General features: G+C 40.8%; 1 protein-coding gene across 1 annotated transcript in view; it reads left to right on the plus strand.

Moving 5' to 3' along the window:
• The window catches only part of LOC124281156 (histone demethylase UTY-like), a 136,313-nt gene extending 112,128 nt beyond the window's left edge, over window positions 1-24,185 (plus strand). The window contains 22 exon segments of the mRNA XM_046717186.1: window positions 134-232; window positions 603-775; window positions 3,312-3,396; window positions 4,407-4,500; window positions 5,735-5,860; window positions 6,525-6,659; window positions 7,899-8,006; window positions 8,654-8,762; window positions 9,039-9,950; window positions 11,742-11,848; window positions 12,235-12,334; window positions 13,006-13,076; window positions 14,155-14,286; window positions 14,476-14,555; window positions 15,010-15,215; window positions 16,283-16,397; window positions 17,790-17,901; window positions 17,903-17,935; window positions 19,362-19,546; window positions 19,934-20,060; window positions 20,376-20,543; window positions 22,532-24,185. Of these exon segments, the coding sequence (XP_046573142.1) occupies window positions 134-232; window positions 603-775; window positions 3,312-3,396; window positions 4,407-4,500; window positions 5,735-5,860; window positions 6,525-6,659; window positions 7,899-8,006; window positions 8,654-8,762; window positions 9,039-9,950; window positions 11,742-11,848; window positions 12,235-12,334; window positions 13,006-13,076; window positions 14,155-14,286; window positions 14,476-14,555; window positions 15,010-15,215; window positions 16,283-16,397; window positions 17,790-17,901; window positions 17,903-17,935; window positions 19,362-19,546; window positions 19,934-20,060; window positions 20,376-20,543; window positions 22,532-22,570 (3,316 nt within the window). The 3' untranslated portion in view covers window positions 22,571-24,185.
• Window positions 24,186-25,204: the final 1,019 nt, after the last annotated feature.

Raw genomic sequence — 25,204 nt, forward strand, 5'->3', positions numbered from 1 at the left:
TTATCTGGTCCAGCCTCAATTATTTACAGACCCCCTGCCATATAGCTGGAATATTGCTGAGTGCAGCTTAAAACTAAACTCACTCACTCACTCACTCAGCTGACCATGATTACACATCCATGTTTACTTGCAGGTGTTATTCTAGTATAGGCAAAGTCCATGATGCTTTTGTGTCCTACCGCCAATCCATCGATAAGTCTGAAGCTAATGCTGACACTTGGTGCTCAATAGGGTGAGTTCATGCCCAAAGAAGTCCATCCTTATCTTTCAAAACTACATGCTTATGCAGCTGGGTATATGTTTTATGATTTTCTGACCTACCAAATCAAATATGAAAAATTCTTTAACAGTTAGTTATTGAAAAAGAAATTCATATCCTCCATTTTGATCGTTTTAATCGGATGTCCAAAATCAAGTTTGAAAAATTCTTCTTAAACACTTGATTGTTTAATGTTTTTAAGAATATCCTCCATTTTGATTTGATGTCCAAAATCAAATGTGAAAAATTCCTCTTAAACAGTTGGTTATTAATATTTTTGTTAATATCCCCCCTTTTGATTGGATGTCCAAAATGAAATGTGTTATCTGATTGGATGTTTCAGAGTGCTGTATCAGCAGCAGAACCAGCCTATGGATGCTCTCCAGGCCTACATATGTGCAGTGCAGTTGGACAAGTCTCACTCTGCAGCCTGGACAGACCTGGGAATTCTCTATGAGGCCTGCAACCAGCCCAATGATAGCCTCACTTGTTATCTAAATGCTTCCAGAAACAAAAGTGAGACTTTTATCAATTGTGATATCATTCCTTGTGCTATTTGTGTAGTGCATCGGTTAGTGTGTTCAACTTTGAGGCCTGGGTTTGATTCCATATGACCAGTTACTTGTGTGCAAGTAGCCTGGCTCAGTCCCTGAACCACATCATTTCCCCTACTGCCGTGCCCTCCTAGTCTGTCTCACAGTCCCTGAACCACATTATTTCCCCTACTGCCAAGCCCTCCTAGTCTGTCTCACAGTCCCTGAACCACATCATTTCCCCTACTGCCGTGCCCTCCTAGTCTGTCTCACAGTCCCTGAACCACATCATTTCCCCTACTGCCGTGCCTCCTAGTCTGTCCACAGTCCCTGCCTTTCCTAGTCTGCCCTCTAGTCTGTCACACAGTCCCTGAACCACATCATTTCCCCTACTGCCTAGCCCTCCTAGTCTGTCATCACAGTCCCTGAACCACATCATTTCCCCTACTGCCTAGCCCTCCTAGTCTGTCCTCCCTGAACCACATCATTCCCCTACTGCCTAGCCCTCCTAGTCTGTCTCACAGTCCCTGAACCACATCATTTCCCCTACTGCCGTGCCCTCCTAGTCTGTCTCACAGTCCCTGAACCACATCATTTCCCCTACTGCCTAGCCCTCCTAGTCTGTCTCACAGTCCCTGAACCACATCATTTCCCCTGCCGCCCTCCTAGTCCTCACAGTCCTAGTCTGTCTCACAGTCCCTGAACCACATCATTTCCCCTACTGCCGTGCCTCCTAGTCTGTCTCACAGTCCCTGAACCACATCATTTCCCCTACTGCCGTGGCCCTCCTAGTCTGTCTCACAGTCCCTGAACCACATCATTTCCCCTACTGCCGTGCCCTCCTAGTCTGTCTCACAGTCCCTGAACCACATCATTTCCCCTACTGCCTAGCCCTCCTAGTCTGTCTCACAGTCCCTGAACCACATCATTTCCCCTACTGCCGTGCCCTCCTAGTCTGGCTCACAGTCCCCGAACCACATCATTTCCCCTACTGCCTAGCCCTCCCTGCAATGCTAAAGCCCTAAATGAAGCAAGTCTAGATTACCCCAGGTTCAGGTTCTGAATCTCCCATCTGACTGGGGCTTCTTTTCAAGTTTCAAATGTGTTTATTTGTTACTGTCAAAATTATACATATTCAGAGACTAAGCATTAGTTTAGTGTACAACATGATGTTCAAATCATCAAGAAACAAAAGTGAGACACCATTTTTCAATCGTGGTGTCCTTCCTCATGCAGGTTATGTAACCCAGTGGTTCGTGTGTTCATCTTTGAGGCCTGGGTTGGATTCCATATGACCAATAGCTAGTGTGCAATAGGGCTGCGCAATATAACCGGTTTACCAGTATTTACCGGTTCAGACATGAAAATGATACGTATTGTGATACGCTGATCGAAAACCGGTATTTTCACATGCATTCGGAAAACTTCGTAACACTCGGAAATCTTCGGATATTTCCATTTTTTTAATTGTTCTTTTCCCTGTTTCATTAGTGCCAAATGTTACTTAAATTTTTATTTTGTCATGATTAAAAGTTTTTATAAAAGGTTAATCAATCATAGTGACTTTGTTGTGTTTTTGCTTTATAATCAAGCATTAACTCGATTATAAGTAGTTTTTGTTTCAAAAATAATCCTTGCAATATATTGCAATACATATTGCAATATATGCTTCCGCATCTCAATATATCGCAATATGAAAATTCTCTGCAATACCCACCCCTAGTGTGCAACATGATGCTCAAATCATCTTGAAACTAAAGTGAGACACCATTTATCAATGATGTTAGCATTTCCAGTGCTGTTTGTTTACTGGAAAGTATTTACTAGGGGTAGGTATTGCAGAGAATTTTCATATTGTGATATATTGCCATCCAAAAGCGTATATTGTGATATATATTGCAAGAAGTTTTTTTCCAACAAAAAGCTACGAATAATCGAGTTAATGCTTGTTTTATAAAGCAAAAACACAACAAAATCACTATGCTTGATTAAGATTTAATAAGTGCTTTAATCATGACCAAAAATAAATGTAAATAATATTTGACACAAATAAAAAAAGTAAAGGAACAACTTAAAAACCGGAAATATCCGAAGATTTCCAAGTGTTACGAAGTTTTCCGAATGCATGTCAAAATACCGGTTTTCGATCAGCGTATCGCAATACATATCGTTTTCATGTCTGAACCGGTAAATACCTGTAAACTAGTTATATTGTGCAGCACTAGTATTTACACGGCATTTCAAGATGTTTAGCAACAGGATATGAGTATACAAACACTTATGCAGATGCTTTGTACTGCTACGCCAGTCATCCTGCGACAGTCAGAGAAATAGATCAATCTTGCTTCATCCCTTCTACACTAAGCTGAAGACAGCTAGTTTAACCTGTGGTTGTCATCAGGAAATAGTCTGTAATGTTGGACATTCCTCTTACAGGTGTGGTGTTTACTGTCTAGGTAGAAATAACACCACGCTTCCTTGTATTTGTAAGTCAGTACTAATGTGTTCTGTGTTTTCAGCTCGAGTTGGTTCTAATCTAGCGTCAAAGGTGAAGTTTCTGCAACAGAATCTTAGCAACGTACCAATGCAACATTTCCAAAACAAGTGAGTTTGAAAGTGACCAATACCAGGTGGATACATTCAGCTATCATTCTGACTGTTACACTATTCAAAAGAAGTTACGGTAGACCAATTCATTCAACTTACTGTTGTGAATCTGTTTTTAACTTATTTTGAGTGGTATATACGGACAGATTGTAATATTATTTGACATTGACCTGAAGACACTTTCATGTATGTTGACTATTGCTACACAGTGTGTGAAATAATTTCCAAATTTTGCTACCCAGTTGGGCTTGCTTAGTCTGAAAGATACTAGCTCACAAAATAATTCACTAGCCCCAAATTTGAATGTAGAAACTAAGGAAAAGCTTACAAAAATAGATGGGAATAAGATATTGTCTGCATGACACAGGTTTCATCATTAAGCTGCTAATATGATGAATATATTTTATCCGGCCATAATCTTGCATGATTTAGAGTGTGTTATAACTTAACAAGTTGGAGAGAGAGTGATATATTTACAAAAATGACCCCATGAAAATTCACTAGCCAGTGACTGGAGATTTTCTGGCCCGACTGGATTTTTACTAGCCACTAGCTAGCAGGCCAGCTGCTTTTTGGCACACTGGTGCTAGATTTTTATTCTGTTGTAATGGTTAAAGCATTCACTTGTGATGCGAAAGAGATGGGTTCAGTTCCCACATGGATGCAATGTTTCTGGTGTCCGCCGTGATATTACTGAAATATTGCCCAAAGTCAAGTAAACCATATACATTCATTCATTTTCTCTTACCACCAACTGAACTCAGAGATCTGTCTGGTCCTGAGCTTGAAAGGCTTGAAAATTCCTCTGCTGGGCATGATTTGGTCACAGATCTACATTCAAAATCATGGCATTGTCCATGCAAGCTCTCAGCAAGCTGTTTTCACATGGTTGGTCAGATAATCTCAATGGTACAGTCCTCTAGACCTTGCTTTTGTTTAGTGACCTCACCAATACAAATGTTGTTAAACGGTACAAATGTAAGGTAGTGATTATCTCTTTTGATCAGGCCTCGTACACTGCCAAGCATAGAAGAAGCGTGGAGACTGCCCATCCCTGCAGAACTCACATCTCGTCAGAGTCAGGCACCACAGCCAGTGCAGGTAAGCAAAACACACCTGTTGGGCTGCCCCGAGAAGAATATACATCCCAAACAACCCATTCTTATCATATGCAACAAGTAACAGGATTGGTGGTAAGGCTTGGTTAGTTTTGTTAAAGTATGTCTTCATATCAGAAAAACATTTTTATCCCCCGGCGCGCTTTTAAAGCGAAGTGGGGGATATAGTATTAGGCTCCGTCTGTAGGTACGAGTTGGAATATCTTAAGAAACGTTGACTAGATTCTTTTCATATTTGGTACCTAGGTTCATCACAGTATACGAAAGGTCCCAGTCATGTTTGGTGACCTTGACCTTAATTTCAAGGTCACAAGGGGACTTTATCGTTTTACTGTTGTCAGCGAGATATCTCAAGAACTGCTAGATTTTCTCCATATTCAATACCAAGCTTTATCTAGGGAAGGCGCAGGCCCAGTCGATTTTGGTGACCTTCACTTAATTTTCAAGGTCATGGCGACAATTTGAAGATTTCAGCATATTATCCTGCATGTTATGCTTGTCAGCAAGATACCTCAAGAACCATTCACTGCATTTTCTTCATATTTGGTGCTTAGCTTCATCTAATGAAGGCTCAGGGCCCAGTCAATTTTGGTGACCTTCACATAATTTTCAAGGTCACTGCGACACTTTCAGCATGTTAACCTGAATTCACTGGATTGTCTTCTTAGACTTTCAAGACTTCCCATGAATATTTTTTTCAATAAGCAATTTCTTTAGTACCATTTTTGCATATTTCATACACTATGACATTCATGTCAAGGTCAAAGTCAGTCTTGAAAAAATTTGTGTGTTTGAACAACTATAGAGCTAGATATCAAGAGAGGTTGACTGGTCATGTTTTTGTTGACATTTAATTGTCATTTAGATGTCATTTTTAAAAAATGTATATAGGATTTCTGAAAAGCATATAGAGAGAAGACCAGCCTACTAGAAAAAAACATGCTTGCCCTATGAAACACTAAAAGGATTGGGAGGTCAGGGCTCGGCAACTTCAGTGATTGTTGTCATGGTCTTCCAAAAGCACTGATCAATGTTCAGGATAGCAATCACTGGATTGTCTGTTCCAGAGTGTCCATTTTAGAGACTGCCATCAGATTCTGGAATGTTGCCAACTGCAGCATTAGACAGCTAATGACAATTATTATTTTTGTTGTCACAGCCTGTACAAAGAGGTCAGTAATCACCCCAAATCTAAAGTTGTCTCCCTTGTTCTCCAGCCGGCTGACCGCCCCCATGGCATGTTGCCCCCAGCCCAGATACAGAATGGCAGTCTGCCCCCACACCCTAGCCTTGCAGGGTTTACTGAAGAAGAACAGAAGAAGAAGGCACAGTCAAGGAAAAGGGTATGTGAGGAAACGATTCTGATATTTTTCCACTCAATGGGGGTAGCCTTGTGGTTAAAACACTTGTTCGTCATCCGATGACCTGTGTTCGATCCCCACGTGGATACAATGTGTGAAGCCTATTTCTGGTGTGGTGTCCCCTGCCATGATATTGGTGGAATTTTGCTAAAAGCAGCATAAAGCAGCTCTTTGTAATATGCTCAACTCCATTTTCACTGAATAGGAGATCTGGAGAGATAGCAGTGGAAAATCTATACTTGCTTCATTTAGGGCAAGGTAGGAAAGGTAAAATAATATGGTTCAGGGACTTTAGGACCGGCTGTTTCCCTGTCTGTTAATTGTCCTGCTATCTGGCGTTTAGTTAGCAGTTATAGACTGACTTTTAATAACTCTATGAGAAGAAATGATCTATTGTTTCATGTAAACTGTAGGTTTAAGGATAGTTTGTACACCTGTGAGTGAGTTATTATTTAACGTCACATTGGCAATATTTCAGCCATATCGTGACGAGTTTGTACACCTGTAGCCTCATTAGAACGTGTTGTATGTTCAAATGTAACACTGAGTTCAGCTGAATAACTTAAGAAGTGCCATTTGTTTGTTGATAATTGGTCACAGAATATTTTAGTATTTGTTGTTCATCAGTATTCTTGAATGTTTACAGCCTTCATCAGAAGAAATGCCTACTCCTCAAGCTACACACCCACAACAGGCCCCCCACCACCCCCCACAGGGAGCCCCACCACAGTTTCTTAATCAGCAGCAAATGCATCTTCTTCAATACCTGGGACAGAATCAGGTAGGTGCACTCTACATGAAGTCACAGTGGCAGTGGGGTAGCCTAATGGTTAAAGCGTTCCCTCATGCCGAAGACCCTGGTTTGACTCCCCATATGGGTACAATGTGTGAAGGCCATTTCTGGTGTCCCCTGCTGTGATATTGCTGGAATATTGCTAAAAGTGGCGTAAAACCAAACGAACTTACTCATGAAGTCACCCCACTACAAACATGTGTAAAGGAAAGATACTCTATGGATGACAACTTCTTGATTATATTGTTGTGCCACTGTTTTAGTATCTCTACTGAAATGTCACATTATTATATATAATTTGTTGTCACCCATGGTGTATCTTGCCTTCATTGTTACTCCTGAACTTCTAAATGCAAATCAAACAGATCATACTGACTCCTGGTTCAGAACTTTGGCCATTAAGTGTGACTCCTGGGCAGGTGAATATTCCTGTGAGTCCACTTACTTTGCTGACATGGGGCGATGGGGTAGCCTAAAGTACTGTTGGAAATAGAAAAAAACTGTATTTTCTCATTTATCTCTACAATTTATGTAGTTGATATGTGAAAGTGTGAAATATCTGTTAAACGAAGTTCGGCCTAACTATAGTCTCAGTGGTAGCGAGATAGAAAACGGAAAAAAGGGACTTTACTGAGGGGAAATTAGTGCAGAAATGAGCAATGCGGTTTTCTTCTAAGTCCAAAAAGACTTATTTGGAACAGACCATGGCTTTATGCAAATTAGTGTGCGACAATATTGTATTACAAAGGACACTTTTTAAATGCCCAATTTGAAATTAGACGTAGATTCATTCTAAACGATAGCTGACGTAAAAAGTAATAACTTTCATGCTAAAACTATTAAGGATGTAGCTACCGTGCAGTCTCACTGTCACTATAAAAAGAAAGAGATAGGAGAGGTTGTCTCAAAAGCAAAACCTGGGATCGGGCTGGGGGATAGAGATATCAGCTAAGAAAAGATAATCCTTTAGGGCAATTATACTGGGTAGGTACACAGCACGTCATAACAATTTACAAATAATATCCAGTTTTTTTTATTTCTGACAGTACTTTAGTAGTTAAAGCGTTTGCTCATCACTCCAAAGAACCGGGTTCGAGTACCCATATGGGTACAATGTGTGAAGCCCATTTCTGTCCCCAGCCGTGATGTTGCTGGAATATTGCTAAAAGTACCTTAAAGCCATCTTCACTCACCCACTCATTCGCTGACATAATGATCGTATTGCAGGGTAACCTGACTCCGCAGCAGCAGCAGATGTTCCACCAGCTCCAGCATCAGTATTACCTGCAGCAACAGCAACAACACCTCAAGATGCAGGCCTCCATGCAGACACAGGTGAATACTCAGTACACAGCCATGGGGCTACCCTGTGAACATTCGTTACATTTAGTCTTCAGCAACGACTTGTCGTAAGAGGCGACAAATGGGATCAGGTGGTCAGGCTCGCTGGCTTGTTTGACACATGTCATCATATCTCAAATTGATGCTCATGCTGTTAATCACTGGATTATCTGGTCCAGACTCGATTATTTACAGTCCGCCTTCATATAGCTGTAATAGTGCTGAGTCTGGTGATCAACAAAAAGCAAAGAAATATTCATGGCAAGAGCTCAACAGGGTTGTAATTTCGTCCACAATGTATTCTTCATGATTTGTCTGAAATCTATATGGTCTTAATCGAACATCTATGATGTTCCAAAGACTCAGGATAGAAGCTTGCCCTGGTCTTTATAAGGAACCTCAATAAATATGTGAGAAGAATATCTTTACTGTTGATCGAAATTCTTTTGCTGTTTATTTTTGATTTTTTTTTTGTGCAAATGATGCTTGAGTTAAAGTTACAATCACAATATGTATGCATCCACAGGACGCACATGTAAAATATTTGTGCGTCCTTTCCAATTTTCGCGTGTATATTACGCAGGACGCGTGGGTAGATTTGTCCCTGTTGTACTCTGAATGTTTCTTGTTTCTGTGTTCAGGGAAATCAGATGCCTCCAATGGGAATGCAGCCTCCACAGGGTCATATGCCGAACCAGCATAATCCTCTGCAGTCCCAGCTCTCACCAACAGGGGGCGTTATGCCGCCAGGTAACATTCTCGGACCTCGTGCAGGACCGCCTGGACCCCTCTGTCCCGGCGCTCCGACGTTCTCTCCACTGTTGGACGGGCCACCACCACCACCCTCGGTGCACAGCCCACCTCTTAGTAGTGCTGCACCCTCTTTGCCTTTCTCTCTGCACGCCACTAAACACGTAGACTCTGTTAGTAGTAGAACTGGAATGCCTAGTGCTTATCTAAACTCTTCCCCTGGATATGCTGATCCACCTCCAAGAAGTAATCTTGAATATTTGATGCGTTATGCAGGTGGACCAAATCCCCAAGGTATTTCTGGACAGCACGGACCAGGAATGAAAAGTCATATGCCAGGTCAAGGTCATCTCCCAGGTCAAGGTCACCCTCCAGGTATGAGGCCAGGGTTGCCTCCCCCTGGTGGGAATCTACCTCTTCCTCACCCGCACAGCAACATTCCATTGAGCACAATCACACCATCGTCTCAGGGTTACGGTGCCGGACCCCTGCCTCCGACCTCGTCACAGATGGCGTCAGGCCAGCCACCTCATCACCGACTGCCATCTGGCTTCCCGGGTCAGGGCGGGAACATACCCCCTCATAACTTAACCCCAATGATCTCAGATCCAGGGTCTAAGGACCTTCAGACAGCCGCAGCCAGCTTGAGTGAACATGATCTTACTGCTCTCCTCTCTCGCCAGGACATTGCTACCTCCCTGGCTGAGGACCTTCTTGCTCAGATATCTCAAGGCCACGACCAGGCCAACAAGGGACCTAGTAGATTCAGTAGTTCTAGTCAGCAACCCATTCCCTCAATGTCGCTGCAACCCAAGCAGCCAATTATAGGGTCCTCGCCCCAGGTCATCGCGGGCCCTCATCAGAATCGGGACAACGGTGGAATGCGCAGCACGCCTGCCGAACGTGCGATGTCATCAGAAAGTGGTGTGTCACCTACCAACAGTGCTTTATCTCAACATTCCTCGACCTCCTCTCAGGGATCTGCTCAAACAGGAAGCAATAACCAGAAAGACTTGCTTCAAGGCACATCAGCTGATAAGGACAGAGTCAGTGCTTCGTTGGAGTACAGTTCACTTTTGAAAATTGAAAAAACTGAGCCATGTGTGCAAAAGAAGGATGAGAAACCTATGCCCACATTGTCAATAAATATGTGCGGGCGTGAAATTGTTGACGCGAGCAAAGGACTAGGTATGTCATTATTTTCTTGAATCGTAATTAGTTTTTTGATTGGTGTCTTAAATTGGGATACTGTTACTTGATACAGTCAAACACCATTTTTTCAAAGTTGGACGGAAATACTACAAGTTGTCCAAGGTTTGACCTAAGCACAAAATGAACTTATATGTTCATTGATTCGCTCTCATATTTGACAAACGAACAAGCAATTGAAATATTTACAACTATGGAATAAAAATTAACATACAGAATAAAAGTTTACATGAATCAGAATTATAATTGAAGGGATAATTTTGAAGACATGACAAAGCTTTGGGACAGCTGTAAGTTTGAAACAATTGTGTTTGACGTCACGTTGTACCACTTCAAGAAGAAATGGGTACGGCAACTGAACATTTTTTTAAAAATAAAATTTCTTACCATTACTTTGTGAAATGAAGAATTATTATGAAGACTAGTTGTGCATGTACGGGACCCATCATTTATTATAGGGTGACAGGTCAGAGGGGACCAGCGATCTGTAAATGTAATAGACATATTTGGGAAAGATCATAACAAAATAGGCATTTGATAAGATATGAAGTGTATTGTATTTTGCCTTTTGGGGGAGGTCTTGAAAATATGTTCATGGACACAGAGGGGTCAGAAGTATTACAGAAGGCCATTATTTTCAGTATGTAAGTGCCTTAAGGGCCTCTGACCTACCTACGATTGTAATGAAAGACCTGGGCCCCATTACATAAAGCGATGGTAGCGCTAAGGTGATCGTAACTCCCATACTTGAACATAGACTTACGACAGTCGTAGCGCTACGATCTCTTTGTAGATCATTATACAGGTGTGTTTTCATCTTATGACTTGAGACAATAATGTTCTTCAATTTCCCATAGCTTTCTTAATTTCTGAAGGCAATTGTTTTCAGCTAATATGGCAAACCAAAATAAGCAATTATTTCCAGGAAGAACACCTATTATAAACTGAAGTCTTATTGCACAGGACATAATTTTCTTTTACAGACCTTCATTTGTTGTGAAGTTATCTGGGGGCGGTGGGGTAGCCTAGTGGTTAAAGCGTTGGCTCGTCACGCAGAAGACCGGGGTTCGAATCCCCACATGGGTACAATGTGTGAAGCCCATTTCTGGTGTCCCCTGCCGTGATGTTGCTGGAATATTGCTAAAAACGGCGTAAAACCAAACTCAGTCAGTCAGTCAGTCAAGTTATCTCTGATGGATTTCTTCTTTGAGTGTCATTTTAGAAGTTGGAGCGTCAGATAAGGACAACTTTATGGATGAACAACTTCTTTATTCAGGTGGTGTGACGTTTTGATACAGATTCTTGTATCATTACTTCATCGTCATAGATCGTCATACCTGCTTGACAACAATACAAGAAACTGTTTCTAAACGTCGCACCACCTGAATAAAGAAGTTGTTATAAAAATAAATAAATAATAATGTGTCCATTTATATGCGCCAAACTCCACACTAGGTATGCTCATAAGCTAACAATCACCTGAATAAAGAAGTTTTTCCTGCTTCACAGAGGCAATCCATATATAAAGTTTCCTAGTCCCTATCTGTGTGATGGAGCTGAACTTTAAGATGTAGGTCTTCATCAGATGAAGAAGTTCCTCATTGTTCTTGTCAGAAATAGCTAGTTTGAAATCACTTGAATATCAAATTAGGTTACACCATTCCCTCTGTACTATTTATTATGAGTATCCAGGTATTGTGCGCTAGTGCAATTGTATTCTGTTCATTTTTTATGTGTATGTTTATAAATGGTTTATTTTTTCTCTCCTAGGAAAGAAAGGGTACTACTCGGATCTGTGTCCACCACCACATCCACCAAGTCCTCCCTATCCATCACTTCCAAAGGAGAGTCTAAACCCACCTACACCTAGCGTTTATGTGAGTTATCTCCCTTTTCATGCTATACCTGGGAGTTACCTCCCTTTTGTCTCAGAGTGTGAATCATAAGGATTTGTGTTCCTGTTTTGGGGTTGATTATCTGGACATTATTTGGGCTTCAGAGGTTAGAATAACAAGGTCTTGAATACTTAATAATGTCCTTAATTCACTTTGTAAATCTCTTACACTGTTAGTTCTATGTGGACATCACACAGCAATGGATGCATTAAACATGTTAGTGCCAAGCTTTTTTTAAATGAATATTTAACAAATTTGACATTTTGGGGCATTTACTTTTCAAAAACTTTAAGGAAATGCCGATTCTTTCTGTGTATTGTTGTATATCTGTGGTATCTTGCATTGCAATTTGTTTTTGCATGTTTCAGCTCGAGAGCAAGCGTGATGCCTTTTCGCCAGAGCTTCAGCAGTACTGTCATTCTCAACCAGTTGTAGTTATACGAGGGTTAGCTGGAGCCTTGAAATTAGGTTGGTAACCCTTGTTGCTGGGTGTACAATCAGGGACCTTCCATTGCAAAGTCCTCCTAGTAAAGATGCTTGTTTGAACTGGTCTTCAGTCACCCATGCATGTCATGAGTGGCACCTAATAGGTGATCGAGCTCCCTCACTTGACTTCCGGCCCCGATTTCTCGAAACAAACTTAAGTTTTTCTCAAATTTCAAACTGAGTTTGACAATTTGAAACAGCTGAATTTTTAACTCAACTGCATTTTTTAATTAAAAAAGCCCAAACAACTTAAGTAATCGATTCACCACACTCAAATTGTCTACTGAGTTTGAGTTTAAAATTGATTTCAGTTTATTCTGGAAAATGCATTTTCTGCGTTTTCTCAAATTTGAGTAAAAACTCTGACTTAAGTCAAAACTCAGACTTAAGTTTGTTTCGAGAAATCGGGGCCCGATAACTGGAATATTGCTACTAAAACTAAACTAAACTCATTGTTTGTAAATGTAGGTCAGTGCTCTTGATGTCAGTCACTGCATTATGTAAGAAAACAACAACTTTTACTCTATGGTAAAAGACACTATCATTACCTCATTACGACAGACATGTTTTTTTCTGAAAGGGGTGCAAACACACAATCCAACTAAAGTGTCTTGAGTTTATTGTATTGTTCACAAAATATATCTTATTTTCAGATTTAGGTTTATTTTCGACAAAAACACTGGTTGAAGCCAATGCTGATCATCGTGTTGAAGTCCGCACACAGGTACATACAATGTAATTCCTGTCACTTTTGGTCTCTGGGTAGCATCAACACTGCTAGTTTCAAGTTTTCACACATGGTTTTTAGACGTTTGAAATTAAAGTGCATGTTTAAAGTGATTTTAGGATTCTAAACTAATGCCTTGACCAGCAAATTGGGAACAGAAGCCTTTGGCTATGTTCCCAAAGTGGATCCTCTTGTACTTATGTCTTAACTTCAGGGATATTTTAAGATTAAATGGTATTCAATGTAGTAATGGAGAAGTAAGCCTTTCTAAGAGTCTTCTTAAATGATCATGTTTTCAATGACATACACGTCTCCTCGTACCAACTATCACAAAAGTATATATTATAACTATACTTATATTAATTCATCAATTGTCCTTCCCATTTTGGAATTCATTGCTGACTTAGGTTGGAATTTCAGCCTCCAAGCAGGTTGAGATAAACTCCCTACTTAAATGGTACTGGAACTGAGGGACTCCGTAAATCTTTATCTTGATCTTAGCATAAGAGAATTCTAAACTTCCAGTGCATGCAATGTTGCTGAAAACATCACTAATTCCTTTTAACTGCCATTAATACTGCTTCAGAAGGAGGTCTGTGAGACCAGGCATTTGCTTGGTAACTGCTGTATGGGAAATTACATTTGTGGGGTGGTGGGGTAGCTTAGTGGTTAAAGCCTTCGCTAGTCATGCCGAAATCCCAGGTTCATTTCCCCACATGGGTACAATGTGTGAAGTCCATTTCTGGTGTCCCCAGTCATGATATTGCTGGAATATTGCTAAAAGTGGCGTAAAACTATGCTCACTCACTCACTGACTTAAATTTGTGGCAATTGCAAGTTACTGGATTTCATTATCATAAATTGGACCAGGATTCGATCCAGGTGCATTTCACACATTTACAGGCATCATATCCCCAAAAAGTTAAATCCAGAGGAAAGAGCAATTCTATTAGCAGACGTGGAACTAATTATTTTTTTATTTAATTTAAGTGAAAAAATGATTACTAGTTCTCCATGCTGTGGAATTGGAATCTCTTTCAGTTTGTTTAATATTGAATGTGTCTTGTGTCAACAGAAGCAGCAGGCGCCGGATGAGAACCGAGACAGTTGGGGCAACAAGGTGTGGCACTGTGACAGCAGCAGAAGTCACACGACCGTAGCCAAGTACGCCCAGTACCAGGCCTCCTCATTCCAGGAATCTCTCAAGGTCAGCACTGACACAATGAATTGTTTGATGGGCATTTCTGAAAAGCTTTTCAAGTTATCGTATGTTAAAGTATGTTGGTTCCGATCAGTATAGTGTTGTTGAGTTGGTTTGTGGAATAGGATTCTCCCAGATCAGCCACAGACTTGATACAGAGGGAAACTGACTCAGGACTCGGGTGTTTGTTTTCAGGAAGAGGCTGAGAAGGCAAAGGGGCAACACAAGGAGAAGGATTCGGACAGTGACTCCAACTCTTCCTCATCTTCGAAGGGGTAGGTCACAGCTTCTTTTCATGTGACAGATTGTAATGTAACTGATGCAGGATCAACAGCCTTTATCAAGCGTTTCTTCAACTATCTTTGGTAATGGGACAGCCTGGAGGTTGAGATTAACTTTATGCTGCTTCAGTTCAGTTGGGACTCTAAGGCAGGGGTGGGGTTTTTTTTCTTAAGATGTGACTGGTTGTCTCTGCTATATTCTATGGTGATTGCATGTCATTAGGCAAAAAGTCCAAGGGTAGGCTTTGATTATGTAGAGGATGCAGTGATGATCACAATGACTTATCCATCCACCCATCCACCACGTCACGTCACATCGCAAGTCATGTCACGTCATGTCACGTCACGTCACGTCACGTCACGTCACGTCACATCTCAAGTCAAGTCACGTCACGTCACATCACATCACATCTAACCTCTCTTGACATGGTATCCTTGTTTTCTGCAGGAAGAAAGTGAAGATCATTAAGTTCGGGACAAACGTCGACTTGTCAGATGAGAAGAAATGGAAGCTGCAGCTACATGAGCTAACCAAACTGCCGTCTTTCACACGGGTGGTGTCCGCGGGAAACATGCTCAGTCACGTGGGACATACCATTCTCGGCATGAACACAGTACAGCTGTATATGAAGGTGCCAGGGTCAAGGACTCCAGGTGAGGGTCATATGAATATATATGACAATTGACAGACGGAGGAGTTGGGCTGACAGATTTTCTAGGATGGTCCTGAACTAGTGACCTTTGGTGGCCATTGAAAGGATGCTCTATGCTGCTGTTGAATGGGCACTCTATGCCGCTGTTGAATGGGCACTCTATGCTGCTGTTGAAAGGATGCTCTATGCTGCTGTTGAATGGGCACTCTATGCTGCTGTTGAATGGGCACTCTATGCCGCTGTTGAATGGGCACTCTATGCCGCTGTTGAATGGGCACTCTAAGCTGCTGTTGAATGGGCACTCTATGCCGCTGTTGAATGGGCACTCTATGCCACTGTTGAATGGGTACTCTATGCCGCTGTTGAATGGGCACTCTATGCTTCTGTTGACTCTTTGTTATTATTCATTATATGTATTTGTGAACCTTTAGACCTTTCAGTCTGTCTTTGGGTATCAATATTGGTGAACGAAACAAGGGTTTGGTTAGAACGCCATTCTCAGCAGTATTCCAATGTTTTGCACTGTGTAAGTTCACTGTTGGAGGAAAGCCCAAAGCAATGCAGATCTTAAATGGTTACCGCTTCGGTGAAATCCAAGAGCATGGGTATAGTGCTGTCAAATCATAATCAATGAGATTCAAACTGATGATCAGAAGTTTGGGGTTGCCCAAGGGACACAACTCTGCAGACCAAAATAGCAGCATCTTTGACCACTGGGTCACTCACTGCTCTCGATATCAGTACTAAGCTTCAACAATATTTTGTGGTAGCTTTTCAATGGACGTCGGTTTTTACATCTTCACTGTGAGACGTAGGCTATTTTGAATATTTTAAAGGCTAGATAATTTTTGTGTTAGTTCATGCATCTGTAAGTTACACTTATTCTCAACATCAATCAGGGGCGGTGGTTAAAGCATTCACTCGTAACGCTGAAGGCCATGATAGTGGCTGTGATATGGCTATCCCAGCCTCCCATGATATTGTTGGGATATGGCTAAAAGCGGCATAAAACCCAACTCACTCACTCACTAAAGCACTCACTCAAAGTCATTCCTCTTCATTGTCCAGGCCACCAGGAGAACAACAACTTCTGTTCAGTGAACATCAACATCGGACCCGGAGACTGTGAGTGGTTCGCTGTTCCCGATCAGTACTGGGGAGTCATATACAACCTGTGTGAAAAGTGAGTTGAATAAAACAATGACATCAGAATACTCTTGGTTAGACAATGCCACTGAATAGAACAAAACTGGTGAATAAAACACTTCCTTTGATAATAACAAGGTTATGGAATGAAACAAGTCAGTTGATTATGACCATGCCATTGAATGTGAAACTACTATTCAATAGGGCTGGATATTGCCCTGATTCTCATATTGCGATATATTGCAATAATTTAAGAGATATTGCAATGCACCGTGTGATATATTGACTGGAAGATTTCTGCCCAAGTGCGTACATAACAAATTCATAACAACTCTCTGTGTGTGACATCATCTTCTTAGTTGTTGGTACGCCATACTTTCAGCTCCCCGTCCCCATTGTGTATGGTTGTGTGCCAGTGGTTTACAGACAAATAAAATTATATACAGCTGTAATTTGAAACTTTTAATCGAAGTATTGCAACAAAGGTTTGCGAACATAATGATATAGGTGATAATATAACATGATTTTCATGGTCAGTGTTGTTTGCTTCAACAGAGTGCACTCAAATGCAGTATGTAATTTTTGTTACTGTATGTCAGTGATTCATTTAGATTCAACTCCAATATAAACATGTGTTAACATGAACTATTGCAAAATGAAACAAAAACATGATTTGGTTTAACTACATGAGATTAAAATCCAATTACTAAGATCCTTGACAAGAATGTCATTAGACAGTCCTACCAAATGTATAAGACTTAGACCTTTATGATAAATTGATATCATATGCCCCATTACGAAACAAGCAAAAATAACAAAATAGTGTGAACTGTGAAATGGTCACTTAGAGCCAGAGGCTTTACTAATAAGCCCAAATAAAAATTGGGCCATTTGAGGCCACTTAATTCCTCCAAATGAAACCATTCAAACCCACAAACGTAAAGTATTTGGTAGACTATTGGCAATTTTGGAATCACTTATAATGTCACTCCCACTTGTAACATGTTACGTGAAACCAACAGAAATAAAAGTATATTTGACACTTTTAGAGCACATTTGGCTGCTTTGGAAATCAAGGGAAGTTAAGTCAAATGAAGCTATCTCTGGATGACCCAATATATTGCAGAATCTGAACCGTATCGCGATAATCGTATCGCGAGAGACTGTACCGGTATATACCAGTTTACTGGTAATATTAATTAACACTTGAATTAAAAAGACCAGTGATTATAATTGTGAACATGGATTCAAGTTTTATGTGGATATTTACTTGACTAACCAGAGAATTCCACTTGACCCGGGTGTTGGGCAATGGCATTTTTAACCCCTGAACTCGAGACCGCTAAATGAAACCATTGGTTGAAACAGTGAATGCAAAGTAACCCTCAATAAAACAAGACCACTGATTGAACTGACTCCTGTGTTGTAGAAATAGTGTCAACTATCTGACGGGGTCCTGGTGGCCTGTCCTGGAGGACCTGTACGAGGAAGACGTACCGGTGTACAGATTCATACAGAAACCGGGGGACCTCGTTTGGATCGGGCCCAGGCACGGTTCACTGGGTCCAGGCAATTGTGAGTAGCTGGGAACAACTTCTGTGGTTTAGGATCTCTCTTAAGGATGCCGACCCGTGAAGATCCGGGGTAGAATAGGTCTTCAGCAACCCGTGTGCTTGCCATAAAAACGCGACTATCTTGTCATAAGAGGCGACTAACAGGATCGGGTGGTCAGTTTCGCTGACTTGGTTGACACATGTCATCGGTTCCCAATTGCGCAGATCGATGCTCATGCTGTTGATCACTGGATTGCCTAGTCCAGACTCGATTATTTACAGACCGCTGCCATATAGCTGGAATATTGCTGAGTGCGGCGTAAAACTAAACTCACTCACTCACTTAAGGATGCCACAATACATCGATACATTTATACTTTTTCTATGATGATGCAATTATCAATGCATTCAAAACTGTGTCAATATTTAGTTTTGAAAGTATCGGTTTAAATATGTTTGTTTCATTTACATTTTGCAGTTGTATCATGTTTTTTTTATGTTTTGAGAGTTGTAAATGATTATTTTTCATGCACAAAGATGGGAAATTAGAACTTTTAATCTCTGATAATAAAAAATGTTGATCTTTTCATGGACAGTTATAAATTATGAAATATTAATGTTCAAAATGTAACTAAATTTACTCAATAATGCCACGAAAATAGGTATTGTGATACGTATAGAATTGTGACATGGGTATCGTGATAAGTATTGATTCATGAAACTTATATATCGTGACATCCCTAATCTCTCCTGTTCTTGTGATGTTGTTGTGAGTAAAGTTATATATACAAGCCATGAGAATACCTAACAGTTATTAAACATAGCCCATATTGCTGAATGATAAACAAAGCAATGTAGTGTGGATGGAGAAAGATATGATTCACTGCGTCTAGAGCGACGCACAGTATTATTCTCTGTACCCACAACACATCTTTGACTTTACTAAGTTTTTGGCTGTTTCTTTGAGAGCAGTCACATACATCAGTTCATCCCTCAGTCCAGGGCGGTGGGGTAGCCTAGTGGTTAAAGCGTTGGCTCATCACACCGAAGACCCGGGTTCGAACATGGGTACAATGTGTGAAGCCCATTTCTGGTGTCCCCCGCCGTGATGTTGCTGGAATATTGCTAAAAGCGGAGTAAAACCAAACTCAGTCAGTCAGTCAGTCATCCCTCAGTTCAACGTGATCAATGATTTATTCCAACGTAGTTCTCTACACCGCTACTTCACAGGACCCTCGTATTGCCTGCAAGGACCCTTAATACTAATAATTAGGGGTCCACAGGGACCCCATGTTTGTGAGTCTATTTAAAACCCTGATGTCATTTCATTCGACACCACATTTTTCTAAAATGGTCTCAAGAGATCTGTATCTCACAACTCTACACAAAAAACAACAGAAGACCAATTTGGTGGTGATCAGTTTCTAATGATTTACATCTGTGTCCAGGGTTGGTGTAACAACATTGCCTGGAATGTGGGTCCGCTGACAGCTCGCCAGTTCCAGCTGGGTATCGAGAGGTACGAGTGGAACAAACTACAGAGCTATAAGTCCATAGTCCCCATGGTGCATCTGTCATGGAACCTCGCCATGAATGTTGGCATGACGGATGTCAAGCTGTACGAACAAATCAGGTAGGTTGATTGCTGTAAGAGCTTGATGAACAGCTATTGACAGGTCCCCGTAATAAAGCAATGTATAACTAGCATTCACTGTCTAGTTTCTTTCCAACCCATGAAGATCCAGGTTAGAAATGGTCTTCAGCAACCCATGCTTGTTGTAAGGGGCGGCTAATCGGATCGGATGGTCAGGTTCGCTGACCTGGTTGATGAATGTTATCGTATTACAATTGCATAGATCGATGTTCATGTCAATCACTGGATTATCTGGCCCAGACTCGATTTTTTATTGAACACTGTCATATAGCTGGAATATTGCTGAGTGTGGCTTAAATAAACAAACTAAACTTCCTTTGGGGCTTAGCATTTGAAAGGTGTTTAACAATGTTTCTGATGTTACAGATGGAGTTTGTTGAGGTCACTTCGCCAAATACAGATGACGTACGACACGCTGGAAGCGTTGGGGAAGGAGGTGAAGTGGCATGGACGATCTAAGGATGAAACTGCCCACTATTGCAATGAGTGTGAGGTGAGAGTCGACATGGACACGATTAGAGTTAGTGGGGGGACATTCACTGTGCAGAGTTGTCCCATGTATTGTTCCAGTTCCAATTGTTTGTCTCAGGGCTCTGTTTTCTTGGAGTTGGTTTCACCTAAGTCCACATAACATATAGTTAGTTATTCTCATCACTTTTTTTTTTTAAATGGGTAGGTAATGCAGATTTTATTTTTATTTCTTAATGTATATTTTTTCTTATTTTCTATACAATGTTAGTCGAAAACTTGGAATGCTGGAAGCTGGTTTAGTCTGACATGATATGGATACTGGTTCATTGTGTTTCAGGTTGAAGTGTTCAATATCTTGTTTGTGACTGAACAAGACAGGAAGTTTATTGTCCACTGTCAAGACTGTGTGTACAAAACCAGTCCTGCACTCGAGGGAATCGTCGTCCTCAAGCAATTTCTTATTGAAGATCTCACCGAAATCTATGATAAATTCCAATTACACACTGTAAGTATGAATCATTTCGCTATGTGGATATTTCTAAACTTACTGGTTGTGAAAGTATCCATGATTAAAAATGCATTTTCCAGGCCCATCTTACTTGATGGGAGACAAATTGATTTAAGGCATTGTAATTCGATGTACAGAGTTATGCCCCTTAGTCTTGCCAGAAACCTGTGATATTAATGTGTCCATTCATATAGCGCGCTAAACTCCACACTAGGTATGCTCATAGCACTAACAATCAAAAGCACAGCACATTATTACCCCGGATAACCCAAGCTGCCTGTTAGGCGATAGAAAGTTATAGTCACATGACTTTTTCCACCGGGTACCCATTTTCCTGCCAGGTGAACAGAGGCAATTTTGAACAAACTCACTTGGCTAAGGTGAGACCACATGTGCTTCGTTGTGAGGCAGGACTCAAGTCCAAGAAACTCTCAGGAGTCAAGCTGCCAAACACAGTCACCCATCCAAGGACTCTCCGAGCCCGACATTGCTTAACTTACCTGAGCTCTGTGCACAGGACCACATGCAACCATGATCATTGGTTCACATTCCAAAATCAGCCTTATTATGTTTCTAGGCTTGTGCACGTCGCCATATGAGCGAAATATTCTCAAGCACGACGTAAAACCCAATTTCACCTCACCTCTAGGCTTGTGAGCACAGTGGAGAGTCACTGAAATGGTTAGAGTCTACGACCTGCATCACAGGCTATTCTCCAACATGCTGCTGCTAGGATCTGTTATAACTGGAATATTGTTCAAAACATTGTTCAACCCCACTCATTGACCTAATGATTTACCCACTCACAGACCACCTCCATGGTGTAGTGGTTAGAGCGTCTGCTCAAAGAGCGGAAGGTCGCGGGTTAGATTCCCGACTGCGTCATACCAAAAGACCAATGGTACTTGTTGGACACTGCCTGGAGTTCGGCATTAATGGGTACAAGGACTGGTCGGCTTGGAATCACTATAATGTGTCGTACTGGGGTATTCATGCTTCACTGCGGCATGGTATCTCAGTGGGCTAGCACTATAAAACTAGGTTCAATCTGGGCTAGTACAAACAGCCCCACATACACACGCATGCACGTCTTCATATGAGCGAATCATCACTATATGGCTGAAATATTGCAGATGTGACGTTAAATATTAACTCACTCATATGAGCGAAATATTCTCAAGCATGACGTTAAAACCCAATTTCACCTCACTTATAACTGGAATATTGTTCTAAGCATTGTATAACCCCACTCATTTACGTAATGATTTACCCATTCACTCATTCACTCACGCGAGCACTCACTTTTTTCCCGCATATTTTTCTCACCCACTCGCTCACTCATCATTTGATTTCATTTGAGACCGATGCATTGCTCACTAACACAAATTTTGCACAAAATTTTTGTCACCCGAATAAAAAAAGTTGCTTAACATACGATCACTATTTTGTTGTCACTTTACCCTAATTGTGATGAGGGGGGACAACTTGCTGGTAGAACATCCAAGTGTGCGAGTTGTACATGTGAAATTGATTACCTGGCTGTTCTACCAGCAAGTGCCCCCCCCCTAATAAAAATATCAAAACGTTATAACAAAATAATGATCGTTTGTTAAACCACTTTTTTATTGTGGTGTATAAAACTTTTGAGACAAATCATAACAGTTGGTCTGTTGATTCCATGTGACTGTGCAAAATTTTGGTTTTGTTCCAATTATTAAATTTTGTGTTTGTGAGGAATTCATAAATCTCAAATGAATTCAAATGGACTGTAACTGGAATACGGTTCAAAGTGATGTTTAACTCAACTCACTCAGTCAATCACTAACTTCGGATGCATGCACTCATGCATGTATGCACACACTAACTTTTTCTGCACACTTTCTCACTCACTCTGTCATATTGCTGAACAACTTAGATGCCTCATGTACAACCCCCAACGAAACTAAGAGTCTTTTGTTGATAACACTTTGTGTTCTACTTTTCAGGCCCCTCCAACACCATCATTATCTCTGGTGTCCAGCTGAACACGCCAAACTCAAGGCAGCAGCAGCAGCAGCCACGTCTGACAACAACGTCGGACAACAACATCGCCACAGTCAAACCCAGGGGATCAAAGTGTCATCTATGCAAATCTGCTCCAACCAGCCACTGCCCAGCGTACTGGACTCCCAACACCTTTCATTGCCAACTCAAGCCCTCACAAGACCTGCTAAAATTCTTGGCATCATGAATCACAAGGAGACCCAGAACAGTGTTTCTGTAGAGGATCCCATGGGATAATTTTCAAGGATATTGCTGATATTTGACAGGCATTTATACTGATGGTTTGAGTGAGGGGAATTTGTGTAATTCAACGTCAATCATCCATAATCTGAGGAACTGTTCTGAAGGTAAAGCTTGTCTAAGGACAAGCCAACCTGAAATGTATGAAAAAGAACATAAAAGCATTTGTACAGAGAATAACAAATGTACTACTGCAATAACACGTACCCTCAATATCTTCATGGAAATCATGAGAGGGTATCTCTACTGAAGGTTCAGATGTGAAGACCTTTGTTTTCTCTGTATACATCTCCAATATAAGTATGTCCTACCTTTAGCTGAAAATGTTGCCTAGGTCAGCTCGGGACATTCTATAAGTTGTTATATTCATCTGGAGGCACATTGGTAGACTATTGGAATAGAATTGTGTATACATGCACCTCTATCAGTTTTACATTGATGCATATATTATACGAAGCTTTGGATCTGAGCATCCGTGATGTTGGTCCCGTGACACAGGACAAAATGGAAGCCAAGGGAAAACATTGCTGGGGATGGTTTCAGCTGGTTGAAAACATTAGTCCAAATATACATGGAAGTCACTTCCCATCAGCCTGCATCTGTGCATCAAGGTCATTCCGCAGCAGCCATGAGCAATGGTGACAGGTGAAGATACTTTAAGAAGTAACTTTGCCTGTACAAAAGCCAGCTCGAACCTTGATGTTGTTCGGACTCCTTGGGTGGTTTTCAAGACAATTCAGGGGTATCACCGATTGGCTGGAGTTGTACGACTTCTTGTACACTTGATTTGTGTTTCAACTGAAAGTGTACCTTAGGTGACTTCCTACACCAGCAGTTATCTCCCTTTACCAAACACTAGGGGGAGTTTATGTAGTTTCAACATGGCAGACTTTGCTCACTGTATCGTTTCATTACAGTGTGGAGGTTGTATATTAGTGGGACTTATTACAGATTTATAAAATGGTGGATGTATGTGTGTTGAATATGTGAGATGACCCCCTAGTGGCCATGAAGAGAACTATCTATTGAGTTCTCTCCCCTTTGACCAGATTTCTAATATGCTGACTTTTTCAGTGGCTAATATATTTCTGCAAAATATTTCTTGTTCATATATACATAAAAATGTACCATGGTTCCCTGAAAACATGGTACTGCACGGTACTGATTGCTATTTCAGAAGAATATGTAATTGTGATATGATCTTCATAATTTCTGTAAAAAGGAAAGTGTGAATGGGAAAAATTCAACATTTCTGTTTGTCTTTAAGTCTGATGATGGAAATCCCATGTCATTATTTCATATCGTGGAGAGATTTATTTTCATTGAAAATGTTAGAAAATACATCTTGACAACATATTCTTTACTTGACTAATTTTTGTGTTGAAATTTTGTGATTTTTGCAGTTACCTCTTTTAATGTTTGTTCTAAGTATACACAATCATTTTATTTGATATTTATGTTTATTAATACCTAGAATCTATACTGTAATTTACTTTGTAGAGGACTAGAAAATTTAGTGCCAAACACCTATAGTCTGCACATTAGTGAAAATATCAAAAATAGCTGAAAAGTTGAACTCAGGTTGAAAATGTAGTCTTTGTATAACTATATATACTAGTGATTTTTGGTGACCCTCACGTGCAATATGGCGACTGTTTGATTAGTTCACCATTACCAAAGCTGACCAACAGCAGAAGAATAATCCAAGGATGTTCTTCTAAGTTCATGTCTTTACATACTGGACATTTACGAAATATGTTCTGGTGAACCAAAATACTATTTTTCTGCGAGAAACCTGAAGAATAACTAAGTGATCTGTCATGTCCTCAAGGCTTTGAAACAATCTTGAAAAATGAGATATTGTAAGTTGTCAGGACAATACTGTTTGAATTAATGTTCCATAGCTCATTTTTGAATGATATATAATCTCTGACAGTCTTTACGTGACTTTCGTTGGTCGGGTTTTTGAAGTGGAACTTTGTAAGCTGTGGGAGTGTTACATGTCCAGTTTTTGTCTGAACCCAGTTATCAACCCCTGGTGTCTGGTGTCGAGGCCATGTGTCTGAGGTCATGTGACAAGATGGTGTCTGTGGTAGATGAGGCCCTAATGCTCGTTCTGTTCAGAAGCAGGTGTTGGACACTCGAGTCTTGACATCCGAGTCTGGACACCTCAGATCTAATGATCTGAAATCAGGTGTTCAACACCAGTGTCACTCACATCTACGACATAACATTGTATGACACCCGGTGTCATTTCTAAGGCAGGTGTATAATGTATTACATGAAACCCGATCTCAATTTCTATTGTGACACGATGTCTTAACTGGCACCAGGTGTCGCAAATCCCTCTGAACATACGCAAACGTTGAAGCCTG

Source organism: Haliotis rubra, unplaced genomic scaffold (genome assembly GCF_003918875.1).
Source record: "Haliotis rubra isolate DU_JTF1 unplaced genomic scaffold, ASM391887v1 Scf28, whole genome shotgun sequence".
Taxonomy (NCBI): Eukaryota; Metazoa; Mollusca; class Gastropoda; order Lepetellida; family Haliotidae; genus Haliotis; species Haliotis rubra.